Source organism: Hoplias malabaricus, chromosome 1 (assembly GCF_029633855.1).
Source record: "Hoplias malabaricus isolate fHopMal1 chromosome 1, fHopMal1.hap1, whole genome shotgun sequence".
Classification (NCBI taxonomy): domain Eukaryota; kingdom Metazoa; phylum Chordata; class Actinopteri; order Characiformes; family Erythrinidae; genus Hoplias; species Hoplias malabaricus.
The window spans coordinates 48,819,899-48,845,432 of record NC_089800.1 but is presented as its reverse complement, the minus strand read 5'-3'; the positions used below and the strand labels follow the sequence as shown (position 1 = coordinate 48,845,432).

At 39.5% G+C, this 25,534-nt stretch overlaps 2 protein-coding genes across 3 annotated transcripts in view; both read left to right on the top strand.

Moving 5' to 3' along the window:
* Nucleotides 1-10,686: 10,686 nt before the first annotated feature.
* On the top strand, nucleotides 10,687-21,389 carry nars2 (asparaginyl-tRNA synthetase 2, mitochondrial). Its single transcript, XM_066678801.1, has 14 exons — nucleotides 10,687-10,938; nucleotides 11,516-11,625; nucleotides 12,117-12,237; nucleotides 12,650-12,790; nucleotides 12,900-12,980; nucleotides 13,809-13,912; nucleotides 14,928-15,060; nucleotides 15,634-15,732; nucleotides 15,812-15,849; nucleotides 15,982-16,048; nucleotides 16,180-16,317; nucleotides 18,175-18,272; nucleotides 19,156-19,182; nucleotides 19,270-21,389. Exons 1-14 carry the CDS (start codon nucleotides 10,783-10,785, stop codon nucleotides 19,412-19,414), a joined length of 1,458 nt encoding a protein of 485 aa, XP_066534898.1. The 5' UTR covers nucleotides 10,687-10,782; the 3' UTR covers nucleotides 19,415-21,389.
* A 760-nt stretch (nucleotides 21,390-22,149) lies between these two features.
* gab2 (GRB2-associated binding protein 2) overlaps nucleotides 22,150-25,534 on the top strand; it is a 55,162-nt gene continuing 51,777 nt past the window's right edge. For both annotated transcript variants that reach the window (XM_066665643.1, XM_066665635.1), the window contains exon 1: nucleotides 22,150-22,438. In XM_066665643.1, coding sequence (XP_066521740.1) covers nucleotides 22,367-22,438 — 72 coding nt within the window. In that variant the 5' untranslated portion in view covers nucleotides 22,150-22,366. The remainder of the gene's footprint in view (nucleotides 22,439-25,534) is intronic.

The window sequence follows — 25,534 nt, the reverse complement described above, 5'->3', positions numbered from 1 at the left end:
TTCCACCTTAATGCCATGGTTTTATTTCCTTATTGTTTCTGTGTTCTCTTTTAGTATTATGTTCTCCTTTAATTATGTTCTCCTTTAATCTGAATGCTGTCTTTTGCTCACTTCTTTACCGATATTGTATTTGACTCCCTGGAGCACTGTATTAAAAGCTTTACAGCCTCACCTGCTCACTTCATTTGGACTCCCACCCTCCCAGTGCTTTGCCTACACTCTTTAACAAGCCTGAGTCTGAATGCTAAGACTCTGTGGGATACGTTCTGCTGCTAGCTCTGGTGCTAATCACTGAATCAGGGTTGAAATTGTTATTTAACCAGCCTGGATGTTCAAATCATTGCACCGTTCGGAGACAGGCTGTGGGTGTAAATATTATTGGCTGGTGTTGATAAGCTTTAGAGACACATGCTCCACGGAACTAAGCCTCCTTGTTTACCCTGCCGCCGGCTATTCATCACAAATCAACAACTGAACGCTGGCAGAAAGAGGATAAGGCTTCTTTAGCATGCAGAAGCTCTTTGAAAGCACGGATGGATGCTAATTTCCAGGAGATGGAGTTGATCTGTGCAGCTGGACGTGCCGAGGGTCTCAGCTGCGCTCTTCCAGACGCCACGTCACATTCCTCCTGACAGGTGCGAACAATGGCAGAGCCCCGAGAAATGTCAACATGGCCGTCAGCAGAGAGAGAGAGTGGCGCAGGCCGACAGTCACCACCCAGACAGCCTTCACGGACTCATTCATATTGACAGCATGGCTAATGCTTTTATTAGAGAAATTGTCCCCCAGGGGATATCTGCAGCCAAGACTAGACACTGGAGCAAAAACAGGACAATAGCCACGTGCCCGTGTCACTTGGAAGCTGACATATTTGTAACCATGCTACAAAGAGGGGGAAGGGACAGATATGCCACTGAGGCCAACAACTTCACTGACAGCTTTTGTCTCGAGGAGATGTATATCATCAAGTTTCAGGTGGTTTTCTAACCAAAAGGCCCTGTTCAGACAGGCTCCTCAAATACGATTTTTTATTGGATTTTAGCAGGACAGCCACATAAAATCTGACTTTGTAGATGGATTTTTTCATTATTAGGAGAACAACACTTTCTTCATTCCCCTCCTTCAACAAACAGGAAACTGATCCATAGTCTGTAATGTGGAGGGAAGTGGTGCTATATTATTCTAACCACACCCAATATAGATTCATTGTGTCGTATAGGAAAGGTTAAATTTAACACTAATTTACAACCTGCATTGTACTGTCAAGTATCACTTAAAGGGAGCGTCTACGATTGTGAGCAGAAGCTAAGTGTCTTTTAAGATGGAATGTCATGTTAAAGGGGACAAAACTACAGTTGTTTGTATGTGGCTGAAATGTATCTTGTTTGTAAATTTTTATTCACTGTTTGAGATACCAAAGAAACTTGTAAGTTGTTTAGTTTTGGAGCACTGTCGGTAGTGCAGTTAGCCGTCTCCCGAGTTTGCAGCCATTTGCACCTTAAATGATTGGAAACAGCAAAAATATGTCAGTATTACCCACGTATGGAGCAAGAATAGAGCAATATCCTCCTTTTGGTTCGTTCACAATTCTAATTGTTTAAACCATTGTCTAAAAATATTTCTTATGCCTCTGCCATGAGCAGAGAGAGAGACTAGCATACTAGACCGAGCCAGTTTGTTATTTTACTCATTTACAGACACTGGGGCTTCGGAAACACATTAGAGCAGTTTTTAATTATCTATTGTTTGACAACTGGAGAATGGGACATTGGCTAAAATTTTAATTGTTGAGCTTGTCCAATCATGAAAGAACATATTTGTGGGTGGGGTTATGGATGGGTCAATAATAATATGTTTCACTCCTGTAATGTCCTTGTGATATGATTTGTCTTCAACAAACTTCAGTGCTGGTAAAAAAAAAAACAACACAGTGATCTATAATACAAATCCAAACCTGCATCTGAATACTCAAGGCAGATTATACACACAGCAGAGAGACCCCACCTATAGAGCAGCATTATTACTGAATTTATGAGTATGTTTTTCACTTTGTTTGGCTTTTTGTGAGACCTTGGCTATAATTTATGAAAACACTACAATACAAGACTATTATTATAACGTTGTTGAATCAGGCTTTTCAAAAACAGAACATAGGAAAAGACTGCCTACATTTATGTTATTAAGGTTTTCTAAGAGTGCCTGTATTTCCAGGAATTGAAGTAGAGAGTAGCCTCTATTTAGCTTGTTTTTCTTTAACTCATTTCTTACTTAAACTCAGAAAATTGCTTCACGTAGACCAACTATCCATCTGAATCGGGTGATGATGTTTCTATAATAAAACAAATACAACACACCAAAATGATATCAGAAAAGCAGGAACTTGTTCTCTCTCTAAAAGGCCCTCTAACCAATCCTAAAGTCTAAAAGAAAAAACTATTTTGTTTGCTCAGATTTCATATTGAAGCCCATAGGAACAAAAAAAAAGTAAAAAAGAGGTCCTTTTAATGTCTCTGTCAGGGCACTAAGGCGAGTTTTGCTCAGGTCTCCTGCTAATCAAATATTTCTTTTGAAAAAGAGGCCAGGAAATCTTACCTTTTTTGTAGAAATGTCAGTCTGTGTTCAGGTTTGTTGAGCTAACACAACTGCAATGGAACCAAAGACAAAAACTCAATCACTTCTCATCTACTAAAAAACAGAAATCTCAGTTTTGATGCTGTCAATAACTATTATCATTTTCCTTTGAGCCTGAGGTATTACAGTCATTCAGTAATTTCTCACTAATTTTCCACTGTGCTTGAGGTGCTTGAATTTTGAGTGAGTTTTAAATGAAATTACAGTTGTTTCCAGCTGAGCTCAGGCATAAAGGGCCCAGCATATCCAGAGTTTCTCCTGGTATGATATACTGGGGTGAAAGACCCCATGGGGCATTGAACAACCAATAAAGGTCAAATTTGTCCTGTGCAGAGATGTTCGGTTGTCAGGGTTAAAACAAGTCACATGCATTTTTCATAAGCTTGTGAGGGCGCGGGGCTTGGCAGTGGGCCAAATTGAAAAAAAATATATAAAACATAAAGTATTTTCTGCATGAATTAATATCGCCATTAATTATTTTTGACATCTTCTTTCAGGGATATGGTTTTCTTGGTGGGTTTCCCGATTTAAGATCAAGAGCACATTACATCAAAGCTCTGGGATTATACGTGGCGTACATCACTATGTTTTACACTGAAGGAGAGGCTCAGCCATGTGGCCTACTTACTGCAGTGGCCGGGAAAAAAGAACTAGAGATTTCTAAAGTTCAGAGCTTCAGTCCGATTCAAATATGACTCTATTAGTACAGTTAGCATTTTCATATTCAGTTCAAAAGTGTAGCATACTATCAGTTCCCATTAAGCTCAGGTGTTTATGTGGAAGAAAATGTATGAGAGCAAAACTATTTTTATTCTGCTCCTGTTTCAGGACGAGGGAGGGCTGTTTCCAGTGTGTCGCAAAAGGGGAGGGACATACCAGAAACCCCACAAATGACCTTGGATATTAACAAATTCTGTATTGCAGTTATAATCTCTATCATCTGCAATGCACAGATAACTGTCCGCTTTGCTGGATGTAGACTAGTCCATCTGTTAGTAAACCGTATGTCTTATCAGTGGTCAATTTCTGGTGTAAAAGGTGGATCATTCTCAATTAAACAGTAACACTAACTTGTGTGACCACATCAAAATGACTATATCATATACACCAATCTCCCACACATTACCACTCCACTTTTACGACATTACCATAATATCTTGATCAGATCTGGGCTTAGACACTGGTCATTTAATAAATGTGTAACATTCATCAGAAAGCCACTTAAAGCAGATGGACATGTTTATTTTGGATCTACAGAGAGGTGGATCTCATAAAGTGACTATGGATTGCACAGTAGATCAGTGGGATGGTGAGTGTATATTTTGCGTATATTGTGAAGATTCACACTGCATTAAAACGGGAAAAAATGACAACAGAACTTATAGAATCATAGAAACCAGAGACCTGCTGGTGAAGCTAATGGAACACTGATCTGATTCAGTGTACTTCAGAAATTCTTTTAGACATGAAAACCATAAACACTTTCTGAGAACCGACAGAAGCTGACCTGGCTCTGGAGTGAAGTCACTAAGATCGCATTTCTTTTCTAAACATTCACACAAACCTGCTTTAGTCACATAACAGATTGAATAAGAAGAAAAAGCAGTTCAGCTGGGGTGAAAACACACTGAATGGCAGAGGCTGCTCTTGTTCTCCTTCCTAGTTGTCTCGGATTAGGTTCCCTGCGTGGAGAGCATGATTTGTTTGTTTTATCTGTTGTGGATGCTTAGATATGGAGAGTCATCCTTTGAATGAGGGGGAGGGGGGTCACGGACAGACATGGACATGCATGTGGGCGCAGTCTCTGGAGAGGGCGATTGTTATTGGAGTGAACGCAGCTTGGCGGGGTACGATGATGATTACACAAACTGGAGAATGTGTCGAGCGAAACAAGTAATTATGCCCCAATCCACATGAAAACAAGTGACAGGTCCAATGAAGCCTTCTCCAAACAAAGACACTCACACACAAGGGATATTACAAACCTGTCTGTGCCTGTGAATAGATTGGTTTAATTATGATATTAATAATTATAATCGCTCTATTGTAAGGCTTTTTCTTCTTTAGTGACACAAATGAAAGGGCTATTTTCCACTGACTTTCATTATAAAGGTAAGTATGGGCATAATGTCAGAAATATAACACTAACCATCATGAAACTTATTTACACAATGCACAATGTCTAGAGTTCTTTTTTTGTTGTTGTTTTCAGATTTCTGCCCAATTGTTTCCCCAAAGATAGTTTTGTGCCACTCTCTCCCCTATCTCACAGTGGTAATGGGATTAACTCCAAGCATTGAAAAGCATGAACAAAAACAAGGACATTGCTCTATTCCTGTGCCATAAGTGGGTAAAATTGGCTTATTTTTGCTGTGTTGCGTCACTTAACAACAACACTTGACAAACATTCAAACAAATGACTTCATACAAAGTGCTACAAAACTAAACAACTCGAGCTACAAATGAGTTTCTGTGGTACTTACAGACTTCAACCACAGAAAAAAAAACAACAGTCATTATTTCATGACTTAAATAACACAGCGACCAGCCATATCTTCCTCATCCCTGTTAACTATATAATGCATTTCTGCCATTGTTGACACAGCCATACCAATGGCTGAAGCTGTTAACATCTTCATATTACTGTTTCATCACAGTTCAGGCCCTGGTTCGCACATTTCTCTTAGAGACATATGCGCACAGAGGGTAGTTCTCAAAATAAGCCCTCATGGAGGGCCTAAGCACTGTAATTTATAGTAAGGCTAATTAGTGAGTAGTGGGTCTTGTCTCCATAAACAGAGGTAATTACTCATGAATTTGTGTGGAGATGTCCACTGAGAGAGCAGCTGCTAAACATCTATCAGAGACGAATTAGCCTCACACAATGTAAACCTCTCAAAGCAACTTTGGACAGTGAGTGCCATCCTATTGTCTTTATTTAATAGTGTACTGCATTAGCTCTGCGATGTAAAATCAACTGCACAATAACCTAGCATGCTGCCGAGGCTATGTATTAATATTTACATGTCTCTCTTCATAAGGACTACACGGGGATGTGTTTTGGCTCTGTCGGAATGATAAATTCCTCGGCTGTTTTTGGACTAACCTTGCCTTTGTTTATCTAGAGGCTGCGTGCTGTCTGATTCTCACCTTCACAGCCAAGTTTGCCACTGCCAAGGGACCAATCTCATGTATGTTAATTAAGGTTTAAGCAGAAGGCTACAGTAGTTTGTGGAAACATGATGGTATTGAGAAGAAAAAAAAAAAGCTGTTACACTGTGGTGTTACAATGCTATAGAAATTTGCTAATCAACATCAAACGTATTGGTTCTGATTACAGAGAGTAAAGAGTACAGGCATATTTCAGTGTTTTTTTAAATGCTTGTTGCACTGGAAAATTGTTAGCTTTGTCATTTTTAATTCAGATGAATTTAGTTTTTGTTCTCTTTGCATACACAACATAAATAGGTTTGAAGGTGTTATTAGCTCGGGTTCCGTTATGACATTCGTGTATTTGCACTCAACATAGTAAATGTTATTTTACAGATTGTTAGAAGCTCTTACAATAAATGGTTATGTCTTATTTATATTCTATATTGTTGCTGAAGCTCCTTCACATAGGCACTTTTAGATTTATTTACTTATGTAATTTTTTATTGTAATCTTATTTGTTACCATATCCCTTTTTTGTAGACTTTGTATTACATGTCATAATGCACCAAGACATATTCCTGTCAATATGCTATTAACATTTACATGCTGTTAACATGCTGCTTATTTGAATGTTTGCATTAATCCCATTAGCATTAGTATAGTACAATTAACATGCTATTGTATTTAACATGCTATTTTTAATTAGCTCTGTTAGCATGCTATAGTTAATATGCTATTAACAGGAACTGAAAAACCTTATAGTTATGCTAGTCATTCTAACCTTGACATGCTACTAATAAATTTAACACATTTAGAAAACTTCTATTAAAATCCTATTAATGTTAGCTGTAATGTTAACATTCTAAAGTAAACAATAGCATTACCAAATCTCAATATTACCACCCAGACATGGAAAAAACAAAATAACAGTTATGAGTATAGCTTTTTCTCAGCTGCTGAAAACTAGAAACTCTAGACATCACAGAGGGAATCAGTATAATAGGGACACTGAAGTCTCGCTTTCTCTTATCAGTCCTCCTCAAACAAAAGGGTGGAACAGATATGTGGGCGCTTAGGTGTTGCTGCAGAGATATTGGCCTTTTCCTGAAGGATTTGTCTAGCTAAGCTCATGAAACTTTAAGCAATGACAATTCCATAAGATCAATAGCGAGAACAAACCCTGATACCTTTCCTCCATTGTTTCACTTTCCTCACAGCCGTAATTCAAATGTGGTCTCACTATTACAGCTGAATTACGCTTGGTTTTTCGCCATTTTTATGCATGAACAATACATTGAAATTGGATCTGACAGAAAAAAAATGCACCAGAAAGTAGAATAAATATTTGATAGGATTAATAACTATTTAAATTTGTTGTCACCAAAGTTAGGTGGTAAGCAGGATATTCAGCCAAATGTTTGTGGACACTTGCTTCTAACATTTTTTTTTCTGAAGTCAAGAGTAGTTTTCCCCTTTGGTGAAGCAAAAGCATATCTGTAAGGACATTAATGTAGTTAAGGTAAAGATGTTGTATGTTTATTTCAAAATGACAAAAGCCATTTTTATTCATCCTAAAGTGATTTAAATATACTGCTCTTGAGCTACATGCTTGGAGGATTTATGCATGAATAGTTGGCACTAAACAAGATGATCTTAGACTCATGCAGCTCTTCTGAAGTGTCCCATTTAGTTGGAAGCTTTTGCAATCTGTGTGCGTACAACTGAACTGTGGCATCTAAAAGTAGCAGAATTAGGGGTGGCTACAAACGTCTTAACATATTGTTTATCGTGTGGTATATGGTGCTGTATGTAATTTATTGCTGATAAAAAATTGTGATCTGTGTCTTAAAACTCATTCATTTTCTCTTGTACAGCAGCAGGAATGCACCTGATTCCACAGATCAGAAGCTGTATCCTCGGCTGATTTATTGACTCAGGTGTGTCAGTGCTGTGTTAGTGCAAAAAATAGTGCAGCTACAGCCTCACATACACTCAGTAATTTCAAAATGCATTAGTGTAGGCCTGTATGACTTTTGCTTATGCAGCATGTGGTATGTATCATGTACACATTTTCTCACCCCTAGGAATAATAGTCATCATTGCCACACCATAATGCCACTGTTCTGTTCTGTAAATAGAAGGAGAGCCTAGAATACATTAACACCGCTTCACGTGGAAGATAGCCTAGCATCCCTTGGTGGTCCAGATTATACACAAAGCAGCCCTTTTGGAGTTGGCTGGTTTTTAGACATGGGGTTGAGCTCCCTGAACTCATCTCCTGAAATTACATCACTTTATTGGCCTCATCAGAACTAAACGAGGCGTGCTGGCCAAGATCGATGCCCCTCCCGAGATGGTGTACTGCAGAGGAATTGATGATAGTCCCCATGAATAAAGAGTCAATACATCTTGTATCGCTGGACGGACAGGAGGTGAGGAGCCTCTTGAACTGAGAGGAGGGGTCCGGTCGCCCTGGCTGAGCTCAGGCCTTTTAAAACAAGATACTTGTTTGTTTTGGCTAATCGCATATCGACTGAGGCAAAGCGACAGTGGCCAATAAGGACGTCCAAAAGCACTGTCAGACCAAACTAATACATAGAGACAGAGGGGTGGTGTGGGCCACAATGTAGCCACTCTAGTCTTTTACCAGACATAAAGAAATTATCATTATATGCTAGATCTCTTAATTCAGTCCCTGTGTAGAAATGGCTACCGTGTGACGTATGTTTTGCAACAATCTTTTTTATCAATTTCAGAATGAGTTGTCGATTACTTACTGGTAACAGATGCCAGAAAAGGGCTAGTTTACATAACAAGGCTAAATGGCACCATGCTAGCTCCTTTCCCCATTATGTTCCATTCATTAGTACCCCTCATTAGCATTTTGTTGTTGTTGTTTTTTTAATTGCGGAAGATATATGGGCTGACTAATAGCTAAAAATGGCTTAATAAGAGAATTTGTTATTCACAAAACACTCCCAAAGCAGTCAGCACTATATCTGACAGAGGGAAAAAGCAGGGATAAATACACTCAAATTACTTGGTGGAAAGAATAACATTGGCATTGCCAGTGGTGAGACCAAGCCCGTGGAGACACTGTACCTACATTAATAAAACATTCGTAAAGATGCTCGGCTGATAAATAAGTAATTAAATAGATTTGTCTGGTGGCTGATGCAGCAGGGTGTATGAGCTCAGTGGAGCTACTGCGCCACCCAGCGGCTCCAAAAGTAACTGCAGTGTAATCACAATATTGGGAGGTGCTCCATAAACATATGTACACTACTCTTACTAGCTCCTCCTTGATTCTCTACTCTTTGTTTGTCCGTTTTTTCATACAGTTTCACTCTGTACACTGTAATCTATCTTTTCACTGTGTGCTTTAATGGTCTGGACCCCAACTGGACCACCACAGACGAGGTATAATCTGGGTGGTGGATTATTTTCAACACTGCAGTGACCCTGATGTTGTGGTGTTGTGATAGGGTGTGTTCTGGTGGTAAGAGTGGATCAGACACTCAGTGTCACTACAGGACTGAGAATAGTCTACCAATCAAAAATTAGCAATGTATGTGCACCATAGGCAAATCATTCTGTTTTAGACTTATTACATGGATACACAGAAAGTATGGGGGCATGGTGGCAGACCAAATATGTCACTAGAACAACAAATCTGTGTTTTACGAGGCCTCAGTGAGGACAAGTCTCAGGCTAATGTCCAGCAGAGCTGCCAGACTTTGTCCAGAAACTCTTAACACTGTACTGCTGCTCTCATCACATTCAATCCGGACCCATAGAGTGTGATAAACCCAGAGAGCACTGTGCTGACTCCAGAAGCACTGTGCATTGGTTAGGTATTTAAAAATCTCAGCAAGTTTCAACTGGCCAAGTGGAAAAAATATATACTTACAGACTCCTTAGACATCTCATTGGAAACCTGAGTATGGTCTCAGTATTTAAAGAAACAAAAAAATAAATAAATAAATAAATGAAAGTAAAAAAAATTGTACTATTATTTATTTGTGTTTTTGTTTGTTTGCTATCAAGGCATGAATAAATATACCATTTAATTGATACCCATTTAATAAGTACATGTAATTCATATACTTAGGAGACCGAAAAGTCCATCAGAAATTTGAAATCATAAATAATAAGTAATTAAATGTCAAATCTATGATGTCCCAATGTGGGCCCATGCATTGTTGTGGCTTGTGGGCCGGTGGGGATACTAATGGCGCTTTTCTTCTGCATGGCATCGGCTTGACTTGATTCAGTCCGGCACGGCTCAACGTGCTTTTCACTGATTGCTTTTCCACTGACACAGTAACCCCCATGAAATGTAAAAGGTGACATCACATAGCCCCATCCCTAAGGGGAACCGCAGGCTTTAAAAACCACAACAACAGCTATGGTAACCTTAGGCGCTGTTTACAATTATTCATGTGTTGACGTTTATTTTTTTATTTTTATTATTATTATTATTTTTGAATTAACAAGGCTCTGTTCTCCACCTCATACAGATTCACAGATATAATGAAAAAATAATGCGATATTAAAAATATTATGTTAATGAAAATTCAATAAACAGATATCTTCACGAAAAAAACATTTTAATTTGTTTTTTAATACTCTGTTTTTAACATTATATTGGTAAATCATTTCATATTTAAATAAAAACTACATTATAGAAAAAGTCTTAGCGCGTGTGTGTAAGCGAAAGGATCCGTGTTACATGATTCACTTATTCGTTTTAAGCGAACTTGACGTCCAATATAATGTTCCTTTTACTCACACAGTCACAAACTACATTTCCCACAATTCATAGCTGCACCCAACCAATCGGACGGCGTCTAAGCAGGAAGTTGCGCTGAGAGCAACGCGAAAGTCCTGTAAGTCAGTAAAAGACACTGGACACTCGCCTTTAGCTGCAACGTAGGAATGATTTCCCCTTTTTCTTCTTAAGCCGGAGAGCTAACTGCTCCCTCACTGTGCGCTACAATGATAACGAGCAGGCTGATGGTGTTGCGGAGAGCTGTATGTGTTTCATGGCTCAGTTCATGTGTCAGAAAACAGAATTACTGCAGCTCCGCTAAGAAAACCAGGGTCAGAGAGGCACTGACCAGTCTGGACTCTGGCTCAAGCATCAGAATACAGGTACCAGCCTTACACTGAGCTTTGTGAGAGATCAGTAAATGTTACAGCACCTGGCCATATATTTTGGGTCTTTCCGCAATAAATTGTTTGATTAACTCAATGGAGCAGCACATCAGTTTCCCATCAAAAAAAAAAAAAAAAAAAGTATCATACCTTTATGTATATGTTTATTTACTGCTCTTCGCGTTACGTTTGTGGCATTAAAGATTATGTTGCTTTGTTATGACGATATGGCCAAAATTTATCTCACAAGCCACAGAAAAACTGCCAAGAACTGAAAGCAACATGGCATCACCTTAAAAAAAAACCTCTTGGGTTTGTCGATATTAAAATTTTTAAACAAAATTTAAAATTGACTGCAATGAACTGATGGCAACTGTTGGTGCAGAATCTCTGGTGTTTCCAGCAGTAGATGTGTGTGTATTGTTACACTATTTTATAACATGGTGAAGCATCACTAGAGGAGAAACCTGACTGCTTATAGAGTCATACATGATCATGGAACAGATAATATGTCTAGTGCCAGATATAATAACACCATATGTTCTTTAAATTCACGGCCTGGTGTGTTCCTCAGGGCTGGGTGCGTTCTGTCAGATTACAGAAGAACAACCTCTTTCTACATGTGAGTGATGGAAGCTCCTTGCACCCTCTCCAGGTAGTGGCCAGCTCAGACCTAAACACCAGGTGATAGTTCTTCTTTTAACTGTGCATGTCCTCTTCTGACCTCCAGACTCCAAGGGCTGGTTTAACAGACAGTGATAAAGCTTAGTCTTGGACTATTTACTCCTTTCAATTAAATATCACATTTCAAAATGCTGTGTAGTCCAGAACTGAGCTTAATCACTGTCTGGGAAACCATCCCCATATCTTTATTGGTTTTACTATTACTGTTACTATTACTGTTGGTAGGAGGATTAATAGTACATAATGGGGTGTTGAAAAATGATGCATCACAGATAAACCAATATGGCTTCCTATTTAAGGTTACAATAAAATGTTGGTAGCTCAAACATCAAAACTGTAAGGAAACATTGTGTCAAGCATCTGACAGAATTTTCATAACCATTTCATCTTCAGACTTGCAGCATCTTGGAGCATCAAAGAGCTCTGAAAACATAAAATAATATGTTATTTTACTCTAACCCTGAACCTCAAATATGTCTTTTCATGTTCAGAGGACTTACCTTTGGCTGTGCAGTTGATATAACAGGAAGCTTGGAAAAGAGCCCCAGCCACAAGCAGAGGGTGGAGTTACAGGCCCAAAAGATTGAAGTGGTTGGGGAGTGCAACCCTGTGGCAAGTTCTCTATGTTGTTGAATCAGTTTGGTTAATGAAAGAATGAATGAATGAACCTTTTCAGGACTGTAATTTTCATTTTGTCAAAGTTTTCTTTCAAAAGTCAACTCGTGTTTAATATTTTATGTTTTGCGTGGTTTCTTTGAAGACCTCTGCAGGTTTGAAACAATGCAAATGTCACCAGTGACAGCATGTGTAGTGAAGTTTGGTATTTTTCTCTGAAATAAAAATATTTTTACAACATTCCTTCAGTGACCTAAAGAGCATTGTTACAATTTAAAAATGGTAATATAGTTAAGGTGTCCAAATGTTTTTGGGGCCACTGCTTATTCTGAATATTATTATTTTCCATGAAAATGCCTTAAAATTGCAGTTTTGACCTAACATTTAACACTTGGAGTTTCTTTTACAGGACTTTCCCTTTAAGATCAAGGGACACCATTCCCTGGAGTATATTCGACAGTTTCCTCACCTGAGATGTCGAACCAATGTGTTCAGTTCCTTGCTTAGGATACGGAGTGAGGCCACTGCTGCAATCCACAATTTTTTCCGTGTAAAACTCCTTTGGTTTGTTTCTTGAAGTGCACTTTTCAGTAGCTGTAGGTATTCCACCTTCACCACTATTACTTTCATAATGAGTTTGTTTTTACCTGTTACTTCAGGATAATGACTTTGTGCAAATCCACACACCTGTAATTACATCAAACGACTGTGAAGGAGCAGGGGAACTCTTCCAAGTTGAAGTAAGTCTAAATCTTTACTGCTCTACCATCAATTTTACCTTTGTGTGCATTGTCTCTATTTATATACAATACTTTGGTAATGTACATCTAAAATAATCAGACAGCATTTCTGTAGCCAATGATGAATTCTTGGGTGTGGCCAACAAGTTATGCTTAGCTGTGGATGGGCTGTAGCCTGTAATTATGCATGTAGTTTGTAGACACCCTTTATAATTACTGAATTTAGCTGATTATAATTGCACACACTGTGTGCACAAGTGATCCATGGTTTGTATATTCCCAACAGAACAACCTTGTTATATCCTTGATTTCAGAAGTAATGTAGTTATTACATGGCCACAAACATTTGGTCATACAGTTAATCAAAGTTATACAAGTAAATATTGTTCATTTTTATTGATGGAAAGCATAGACGTGTCATTTGTTTGCACAATATATTTCTACAAAACAGTGCTCGTGAAGCAAAGAAATAATAGTCTGATCACAGACGCATCATAAACAATAGTGATTTCTGATCCATGGTCATCACAGAGGTTCTTTATGGACTGAGGCTCTGAATGGCTTGTTTTTTCGCTGTCCGGCATGACAGTGAGCCTGGCCTTGATGAATGGTTCAATTTCTCTCAACAATGATTTAGAAGGTGTATAGCTACCGTCCTAGAAGCCCTAAAGCTGCTGGGCAGACATAAACGCAGTCCTCTTTACTAATATATGAATCTTTGGCTGTTTACTGATTGTAAATATTGCCTGCTGTATCTCTGATGCTATCCACACTATTAACTTTTTCATCCTCACTCTAAGCTGAAAATGTAATGTTTTCTATTGGAAGCCTGCAGGAAATGAACACAGCCTGGATGAAGAGAATCCCCATTTCTTCTCTGTGCCCTCCTATCTTACTGTCTCAGGGCAGCTACACCTGGAAGTAATGGCAGGGTAAGAGCTACTAAAAAGGTTGGGGTTTTTCTATATTTACCCACTTCCATATTTGTCATTGTACAGCATACAATAAGATATGTCTTCCACAATTAACTCATCTGTTCCAGTCAGTACACACACCCAAACACACAAGTGCACTAGGGGCAATGAGCACACTCTCAAACAAACTGGTAGGCAACTATCCCATTGTCTGGGAAGCAGTTTAGAGTAACATGACTTGCTGTGGATGCTGAGCTAGGAGACAGTACTGTTCCTTCATTCCCCCCAACACCACTTTCCTGCCATTTGTAGGAATCGAATGTGCGACCTTCAGGTTTCAAACCCATTTCTGTAACCATTATGTGACCACCCCCACCACACACACTCACACACTAGGCTTCAAAACAACTCTAAAGATTGTATGAGTCAAAGAATAGAACAGCAGGAAACTAAACAGGGTCTTTACTCTAAAATGACTGGACACTTTTGGCCATTGAGTGCAGTTTAGAGCTGACCACATAGCAACCACAATGGATAACATGTTTGTTCTGTAATTTAAAGTTAAAACATGCAATATGCAGGGTACATTTCCACTTTTTTCTGTCTTAATGTAATCTGTAGTATTATGCATTATGTATTTCTTATGTAAAAATGATCAGAGATCTGCACCGCTGTTCCTTAACATTACATTCCATAAAATTAGTGATGGTAATATCTGCTGTCACTGTTGTAACACTCTTGTGTCTCCAGTTTTAGACCATTGCTATTGTTCCATTTACCATGCAGTGAGAGAGTGTAAATGATAGTTAGTATTTTCAAATTAAAATGGCCTATAATCCTTAGCCTTCAAAATCTGAAACAAATATCACATGAATCTTTCCTCTGGTAAACAATCTGTCCAACACTCTGTATCACTTGAATAACAAGTTAATCTATGACACAGGAAAACAGTAGCAATGTAATAATCCAATAATTTAATTCACGGTTTCCTGTTTTCAGTGTTTCTGGGTTTTTTTTTTTCTGAATACTGTAGAGCTTTTCCGGCTGTCTATACCTTTGGACCAACATTCAGAGCAGAGAATTCCCAGAGCAGGAGGCACCTGGCTGAGTTTTATATGGTTGAGGCAGAAATCTCCTTCATCCAGTCCCTGGAGGAGCTCATGAAGGTTAGCCACTGAGTCTTACTGACACTGCTGAATAAACGATACCATTACAAGGCTTTGGTGTGATATTTCTCAACTTTAAAAGGATTTTAGGACTTCAAAACCAAAAGGTTAACAGGGTATAAAATAATGAAATGTACTGAGGACTTGTTAACAATTCATTTTATAGTAACTGGCCCCATTTCATTTCATCCCACAGTAGTTTTATTATTATTATTATTATTATTCATACACTGTATTTCCAAAAGGTTGTGGTCACTCCTTATAATTCGTGATTTCAGCTGCTTTAAAGGCCACGTATTTTAGACACACATTCATTTGTGTATGCATAGTTTGGGTATTAATTAATGATGCATCCAAGGTCACCATGCCCTAATCCAAGCATCAGTTAGAGGGGTATCTCCCCACCCAGTGCATAAAGTAAACACACCTTTTGTTTTCTATTAATATTTCCATTTGCATTTCCAGAAAAGGCAAATCAATGTAAATGTACTGTGTCTGATTTGTGTTTGCGTAATCCAGATTAAATATACAGTGGTATAAAAGATTTATGGGTTTGAATATTCCAATTTTTAGGTAATGGAAGAACTGTTCAAGGCTAGTACAGAGCATCTGCTCTCCCACTGCGCAGAGGATGTGGAATTATTCCACAAATATAACTCACCCGCTCACAGGGTAAGACTCCTTGTTCTTTCCGTCATTTTCTGCTTTTCAAATAAGAGAAGTGTGTTAACCCTTTGTCTATTCTGTAAAGGAACAAGTGAACCTCATGTTGAAGCGAAGTTTTAATGTGTACGTATGGTCTTTACTTGTCATATTCATTGTCAGTTAGCCAGTTAGTATATAATATATAATATATTATATTTATTTATTTTTCCCCCGAATTATTGTTGATTAATTCTCTATCAACCTTTTGTTCTGTAGCATTTCTTATACAGAGGCAATTGAAATACTTAACCACAGCTCAGAACAGTTCACCTTCAAACCAGAGGCAAGTGGATCTACGTCGAAATATAAACTCTTTCTCCTTTCGTGAAACACATGATTAATTTGCATATATGTTTCTCTCTTACTCTGTCACTCTGGATCTCTCCAAACTCATCCACTCGTTCTCCTCAGTAGTGGGGCTGTGATCTTCAAACAGAGCATGAAAAGTTCCTAGTAAAGCATTGTGGGAATGTTCCAGTCTTTGTGACGGATTATCCGTATGACTTGAAGCCTTTTTACGCCAGAGACAACGAGGACCAGCCCAGGCATACGGTGAGAATGAGCACAGAGCCAAATTTAAAAACACCAGGAAAATTTTGTTTTAAATAATTTCTCCGGTCATATCTAAGTTCTCATAACATTTAGCAAATCCAATTCTAATCTCCATGGGTTGAAGAAGGATCTTTTTAACCAACAAAATCATAGTCCACTTCTTACCTTTTATCATGAGACACAGAGATAGCTCAGAGACTTTTACTGATACTGGCTTTGACTCAGATAAATGTCACAGAATGGAAACATAATGAATAGTGATTTCTGGTCCATGTTAAATTTACTTTAAAAACTGGAATGGCATCCAACATATGAAATGTTGCTTATGATAAGAATCTTAGGTGTTGAAAAGTCAGGAAAAAGAGCTTGAACTCTGAATACAGTGCTCTCTACATTCCATCTATTCCAGCTTTAGTTTGACTGAATGGAGTAGAGTAAGTTGAATGTCATTAACTGAGTTAAAGAAATATGTGGATGCCCAGATGGAGAGCCAAACCTGGTGTTGAGACTAATGTAAGACTCATGTATTTGCACTGCCTTTCTATCCCATATAGAGGTATTTTCCAGGGTGTTTTCCTGGTTGAATGTGTGATATTACAAGTTTGTACTTTGTTGTTACACAATATTTCATTCATTATTTGTAACTGCTTATCCACTTAAGAGTCGCAGTGGGTCCAGAGTCTACCTGGAATCATTAGGCAGGAATACACCCTGGAGGGGGCACCAGTCCTTCACAGGGCAACACACACTCACACATTCACACACTCACACTCACACATTCACTCACACACTCACACCTACGGACACTTTTTGAGTCACCTACCAACGTGTGTTTTTGGACTGTGGGAGGAAACTGGAGCACCCAAACTCCTCACAGACAGTCACCCAGAGGAAACCCATGCAGACACAGGGAGAACACACCAGACTCCTCACAGACAGTCACCCTGAGGAAACCCACGCAGACACAGGGAGAACACACCAGACTCCTCACAGACAGTCACCAGGAGGAAACCCACGCAGACACAGGGAGAACTCCTCACAGACAGTCACCCGGAGTGGGACTCGAACCCACAACCTCCAGGTCCCTGGAGCTGTGTGACTGCAACACTACCTGCTGCGCCACTGTGCCGCCCTCACAATATGTATTTACTTTTATTTATTATCAGATATTGTGCTACAATCTTTATCTGTTTAATAATCTAGTACTACCTAGATATTTCTGCATAATTTAAACAGATCATCTTTATATATGTACATATATATATATATATATATGTTGCATGAGCGACTGAAGTGTGGATGGATGGGGCTTGCTTCAGCTGTGCCCTGCCTCAGCTACATGACATGTCTCACTCACTCTGGATCCTAAAATTACCTGATGGCATCTTCCTAATGTCAGACACATGGTGAAAGCACTGCAGCAGGTATATGAAGGAGAGCCACAGAGAGCTGAATGGATGAAGAGAGAAAACTCTTATTGCTTGGTTTATTTTAAGCTGAAAGCCTGTTTAGTTTCAGTTTGACTTGTTTTTTGTGTATAAATAAAGAGCCTCTGGCATCTTCCTTCCTGGGTTGGCAGGGTCGTTGCCACACCATCATTTTGTCCAAGATAATTACCTAGTAGTATGATCTCACACTTAGCTGGAACGTGGGAGACTCTAAAGGAAAGTGTTGTCATGTTTCTCATCCCTCAGATAGAAGGGGGTGTAAATGGAAACTATTTTATTCCTGTGGAAATTGCTTCTGTGCTCTGACTGATCTTTGAGACTCTCACAGGCTCTAGTCAGAGTGGACGGTCCTTTTGCTTTGCCCGGTCATTTAATTCGAACCATTTATTTCATCTCATTTTGTTCTCAGGCTGCTGCTGTAGACCTCTTGGTGCCCAGTGTGGGAGAGCTGTGTGGTGGGTCTCTTAGAGAAGAGAGACTGGAGCTTTTAAAGACTCGACTGGCACGGTGAGAGTAACACTACTAATAAATGCTTGAAAGGTAGTGTTTTGTAAGTTAGATCACTTTTCTTTTCATTCGTAGGAACATTTAAATATCTGTGAAAATATATTATTGTTAAAATATAATATTTAATAATGATTTCATTTTCATCCGCACAAATATAGTGAGGAATATTGTAAATTCTTCATTGCAAAATGGAATGTGAGAGTTCAGATATGTCAGAAATACAGGTACTGGTCTACAGAGAAGTAGTTAAAATAAAAAGCAGCGTTGTCAGAGGATTCAGCCTTCAGTGTGTTCAAGAGAGTGTATGTGTATCGGCATGAAAGCTTGAGCCCTGCAGTGAGGTGGTCCAGTGACGGTGGAGGGAGGTTTTGCTGGAATGATTTGGGTTAAATTATTCCCACTGAGAGGTTACTATTAATGATTATAATGTTATACTGAATAGTGATCTTTATTTTGTAATGAAGTGATTTAGCTCATTTTAATAGAAGCAGTCTTTTCCATAATAAAAGTTCCCCCATCCCCAGGGCAGTATGAGTCACTAACAGGATGGATTAGTATGAAAATTGTGTAAATAATATACTGTGGTCTTCAAAGTCACTAGATCCATAAGTTTCAGTTTCTCCACTTTCATAATCCTAACACCAACTCTGAGAATATATTTTGAATGTATACCATTTTCTAAACCTTTTATAAACCTAGAGATATGTGGGACCTTCCAAGGCACAGTGAATCTGTTCTGTACTGTACGCCAGCTTTAATAGTCCAGCTGAAAGTAGTCATTTTATTGCTTTCCATGTTTATACGGATGATGCATCTTTCTTATCATACTTATTGTACAATAACGATTCACCGTCTGTTTGTTTGTCCTTCCCTCTTTCACTAGGACTGGACTGGACAGCACATATGCATGGTAGGGTCACAGTGAGATCAGATCACATTTCAGACTTCAGTATGTTCTAGCGCAAATTCACTACCCACTTTGTCTCTCCTTTTGCAGGTATTTGCAGCTGCGAGAGTTCGGGTCAGTGCCTCATGGTGGCTTTGGGATGGGCTTCGAGAGATACCTACAGTGTGTTTTAGGAGTCGACAACATCAAAGACACTATTCCATTTGCACGGTTTTCACACTCCTGCCCCCTGTGAAGGCACCTCCTACAAAAACTCTTATAAAAACGACGTCATGGATTTGTTATCGCAGCATATGTCCTCGTAGTTTGACTAATGTGGCCAAATGGTGGAGGAGAATTATGTCTTCTGAATAATGGCTTCCTAATGCACAGGAGCAGATGGTAAGAGGTAGTAAATTGTTTCAGATTTCATTAAGAATTTTGCGGTTGTTTATTTTAATGAGAAAATGCAAGCTCCTTGATAAATTTATCGAAATCCAATAAATAAAATCAGAGAAACTCTATCATAACGAATACAAAATATGGAAATGTGTGGGTCATGATCTTCTGCAAAAAAGGCTTATTTTCATGAACATGAGCATATTTTATATAAATCATTCCAGTTTGCTTAACTTAATACTAGTGTATGTGTAAACATTGTTATTTCATGAGTATTTTTATGTTTGTTTCAAACTTAAAAACCTCTAATGACACATCAAACAAATTAAAGGTCAAACGAAGTAAATGTGGCACAGAAGTTGATTGTGGTGAACCGAAATCATAAAGAGAGAAAATGAAAACCCGCAAACATCGCTTAATATACTTTAGTGTTACCAGTGTTTTTGTTCATATTGTTGTGTATTGACTGTTTGGGCTGCCGTAACTTTAGCTATAAGCACGCTCATGTAATTATAACTAAATATATCATATTTGTGTGATATCATCTGTGGTTTCCAGTAGCAGATGGAAGTATTTGAGAAAGTGGATTTCTCAGAACATTCTTTATTTTATGCTCTATTTGTAGAGCCGAGCTTTAGGGCAGCGTTGTGTCGCGACCGTTATTGTCCCTGTCACATAGCTCCAAGGTTCTGGGGTTGTGGGTTTGAACCCTGCCTCAGGCTGCTGTCTGTGAGGAGTGTAGTGTGTTCTCCCTGTGTCTGCATATGGGCAGCACGGTGGCTTAGTGGTTAGCACATTCGCCTCCCAGCGCTGGGATCTTCAAGTCCCATCTGGGTGGAGTTTACATGTTCTCCCCGTGTCTGCGTGGGTTTCCTCCGGGGACTCCGGTTTCCTCCCACAGTCCAAAAACATGGAGCATAGGTGAATTGGCTTCTGTCTAATAACTGTCCTGGTGTGTGAGTGAATGAGTGTGAGCCCAGAAATGGATTGGCACTCTGTCCTGGGTGAAACCCTAGTGCCCGATGCAGTCCTCCAGGTGGACGGTCGTTCCTGGTCGAGAGTACGCTGTGCGCGTTTGGCTGCCGCTTCTCACCAGTGTGTGTGTGGATTGAGTGTTCTGAGCAGTGTGGATTGTAAAGCGTCCTTGGGTGTCTAGAAAGGCGCTATATAAGTGTAAAGATACATACATACATATGTTTACTCAAGGTGCTCTGGTGTGCTCACGATCTCAAAAAAGGTGGATTGGCTAGGCAAAAGTGTCCAAAGGTGTGAGTGAGTGACCATGCACCACATTCAGGGTGTGCGACACGTGATTCTAGGTAAGCTCCAGACCCACTGCAGCTGTGGATGATGTGGTTATAGAAAATAAATGCATGATCATATCCTGACCTTACTCTGACTGAATGTAATCGGGTTTATAGAGTGTATTTTTATGAATCAACATGTAGAGAAAAGCCTCAGACGAGCAGAGGCTGTAACTAGTGGGCAAACTTTTGGTAAATGGCAGGTGAATTGTTTTTCTGGATATAATTTAGACCTGTGCCCATTCAGGTTGTTCATAGAGTTAGATTAACAAAGGCATTAATGGAAAAACAGGCATAGATGGATTTATTGAGGCTGTACTACTGTAGTTGACCACTAGATGGTGGCTTTTTCCAATTTACTGCCCTGAGCTGAGGGTCGCGTATGATTTGAATATTATAGGTTCTATCTATAGGTTTTAATACTTCAGTGCTGTAAATTCTTATATAACTGGCTTGATTAGCTCCAAAAACTCGAAATAGGATTGTTCTGCAGTGAGCGCTGTTCCAATAAGCGTTAAATTAGGCATTTTAAATTAGTATAATATTTTCATTCAAAAATGCGTAATGTCAGTATTTTATTGAAACTGACTTGACTTATTTAAGCTATTTGCTGTAATGTGTTTATAAACAAATAAAAACAACTACCAAAGTCTGTTTACTAATGCACAGCCCATACTAATTAATGCTGTTTTAATGGTACCTTCCTTGGCGTAGTTTCATGGCCCCCATATTTTAAATCAAATTTAAATGTGATTAATTTATTTTGAGAGGCTATCACTCATCAACAGGTCACTCATGCTTTTTTTATTTCTTTTAAACTTAAATGCTTATTTATTTTAAAGTGTATGTCCTAAACATACCCTTTGCAAATAATTTTACTGTAGAGCTGTGCTTTATGTAGGGAATATGTGTCACATCCAAATAAAAGCAAATAGAAAACAGGCACTTGTCTGAGTGCAACAGTGTAAAAACAAGACAGTATTTCAGTTTAATTGCGTCAGTACTTAATTGCCTCTAAACCCGGTCTTGTCACGCCCCTTTTAATCCCGTTCGTCCCCAGACTTGACTGGGCGTGGCATGGAGGTGGTGGATTTTCTTCCACACCCGTGTTCAGGCAGGCCCCGCCTTTCCGTGCTCCTATTGGCTGGTAGTTCGTGTTTAGATGAAGTCCGACTGTGCGTGAGTATGAATTATCCTTCAGTTCTAGCGCAGGGAACGGGGTCCGTCGGAAAACGGGTGTGGAGAATAACAAAAAATAAATAAATAAATAACGCCGTAGCTACGGCTTCCCGCGCATAGTCCGGACTCGAGTTTTCGTCCCTGGTTTTCCGAAGCAGAGAGTGGTACAGAGAGTTCAGGGGACTAATGGCCCTCGGTACCGCTGGCCTGGCGCAGTTTGGGCATCGGTGAAAGAGTCGGCGGATGGCTCTCTCTGCGAGGTAGCGCATCGTCTGGATACGAGTTGAATCCGAGTGAAGAAACGTAGAAACCCACTGGACCTGAAGATGAGCGGCGGAGAGATCGTCTGCCAAGGCTGGCTGAGGAAATCTCCTCCGGAGAAAAAACTGCGGAGATACGTAAGTTTTTGCAAACAAGTTCCTCCGCGTTTTCTCGGTTTTTGATCTCGGTTTCAGTATCAGGAGTTTTGATTTTCAGAAACGCCTGTGTTTAACTTTTTCTGAGGCGGACTTTTGCTTCATCATCCTCGAGCTGTGTTTGTTTACTCTCATGTTATTGGGACTTTGAAGTGTGGTTAATTACGTGCGGTGTTTTGAATATATCCTTGTTTTCGGACGCAGCAGGTGTAGTCTCCCCCCGTGCTCTGCCTCCCCGTTTCAAAGGGGGTGTATTTTAGGTTTTTGTTATTGTTTTGTTTTTGTTTTTTTTCTTTCTTTTTGACTCGTTCATTTCCCCCCACTTGTAGTGGACAACATAATGACCCTGTGGTTACATTTCTCAAATATTCAATGAAAACACTCTTCACCATTCTTTAAGACTTAAAACGGAGCCGTTAAATGTACCTGCCTTTATGAGGTAAATGATCTCGTTTCTGATTGGCTGCCTGCAAAGAGCAGTGTGATAAAACCTGTATAAATCCAGTGTTAATGGGTGGGGCTAAACTAGGCTGAGCATATATATGAATATACGGAAAAGTAGAGATGGGTATTATGGTCAGTTTTTAATGTTATTTTGATATGTTAATGTATCTTTATATGTACTGCAGTGTATATACACTACATATATTGGCTCTTTAACTTAAGATACCAAACATTGCCATGCTTTATGCAAATGAGCAAGGTAGCAATGCTAAACTTGTGCACTATTATCTGGATTTAACTACATCAGTGATGAAACTGTATGCACAATGGGGTTTAAAGATGCCGTGGAGCCACCGTCTGTCTCCCAGTTCTGTTCGGGACAGCTGGCCACGCAACTGTTACTGTTGAGGGAGCATGATCTGATCTCGTAAAGCTGATAATGAAGCAGTGAGGTGCTGCAGACCATTGTGCCTTCCATCCTGCCACGGTGTCTGGACACTGGGGACTAATGCTTTCCGGTTTGCCAGAACAGGTTTTTTTTTTATTTCTTTTCACAAGCAAGGAAGGCCTGCAGCTCCCACTCATAAATACAGCTGTCCCATGTTTATCTACAGGGTTACGTTACAGAACCTCTCCATCCTTCTGCCTAACTTTGCCATGATGTCATTTCTCTCTCTCTCTCTCTCTCTCTCTCTCACTGTCTCTCCCTTTCTTTCCTTTTCTTTCTCGGATTCATCTGGGTGAGCCTGTATCTTCACGTCTTCACACATACTAGGTCATTTCCTCATTGTCTTCCATATAAAGCCTCCTTGTCTTGTGTGTGGCTACTCAGGAACTGCTCATGTCAAAACAAACAGGCCAGCTGCAGTCAAGAGGAGAGCCGTGTTATAGCGCTATGGAGCTAAATGCCTGCACTTCTGATTCCCCTGTCTGCCTTAAAATGCCAGAGACGCTGGAGAAATGATGCGGTTGTAAAAATACTAGACGGTGTTCTTATCCACATAGTATGAGACCGTGGAGGAGGAATATAGGAGGCAGCAGATAGCAGATATGGGACAGAGTCTGGAAACAGCAACTACTCTAATTGTCCCATATGAAAATGCCTTCCACTTAAACGAACTCGGACAGCTAGTGGTGGACAATGCAGGCCATTTAGCAGTCAGGATTGCTGTCATCTGACATTGCTGACATCCTAATGAAGGGGGATATTTTAAGCAGCTGTGGACTTCAGCGATCCAGCACCGAGGTGTGGGAATAAGAGTTGAAATCTCCGGCCTCTATGTTGTCTACATTGTTTTTGGCAACATAAAATCATTAATTGGTGCAGTGGAAGAAACAATGTAACACCACAAAACTTCAATACGTTTACTGATTAGCTCACTGTGCTTCATGGTATCAAATAAAATGAGGCTAATTATGCTGCATTGGTAACAATTTGTGGTCTAATGATTTTTTTATTGTAACCCGGTTTATCACAATATAAATTAATATCGTCTTATCGTACAACCGTAGATGAACTGCTATTTGTGTGGTGACTTCAGGGTTTCCCAGAATGAATTTAAAAGCATTATCATTTCTATTTAATTTCTATTTAACAGTCAGTTTTTATTATTTTTTTGGAATTTGTAGAGGAATATGCTTTAGATCATCAATATTTCATTTTCTCAGTATTAACAGGCTCCCACTGGCAGTTTATGGTAATTTCATGCTTCATTTTGGTCTACTGAGTACAATCGATATGACCCCTTTCTGTTTACACTGAATGTGGATGCTAAGCTCTTCAACAGTATCAGGCTTTATCAATGCTGTTGATTAGTATCAGGAAGAACTCTGATTTGTGTCACAGTGTGAGAACAGATTGTCTTCTTTACCAGTGTAACGCATGCTTTCGGTGCCAGTGGTACATGAAGTAAACACAGACCTTGCCGTAATTTCAGAAGGTATCACCTGAACCTCAGTCATACCATGCAAAAGATATGCAAATATACACCATAACCACTTTTGTCAGTTAGTGCCCTGTAGCAAGAGTTGAAATATAGAAGTATGTGTTGTTTTGTGTTGCAAGATTGTTGGCCAATCTTGTCCATATAAGAAACAACAGGCTAACCTTGGAAGACAGTTGGGCCTATAATTTGGCATAAGCTCATTTAACTCATTTGAACATGGCACACATTGATGGGCTTCATTGGCATTGCAGCGTCTTTGAGTAGAACACAAAGTTCTGGTTTTGCATTTTGGAAAACAGATGGCAAGGTGATTTTTAAATGATGTGGACGATGTTCCTTTGCGCTTGTGTAGTGCTTTGGATTGGGTGGTGTTGAGTTGGAGATGGTGCCTCGCCCCTTTCCAGCATCATCTGCAATCTGTGGAAACACGAAAATAGATGAGTAATCCTGTGGCATCCCACACTTCAGCCTTGTCAGAGGAATTTACTCATCATCCAAGTCATTTCTCACAGACCTGCGACCGGCAGCACCCCTACTATGCTTTATTAGGAAGGGCATGCCACGGTGACTCCTACTAAATCACCTCAAGCAGCAGTGAATTCAGAGGAAGAGTTATTTGTAGTAGTGTTTCAAATTAGTGCTGTATATGGCCACAAGTCATCTTAGAAATAAATCTGATCTTCCCCCA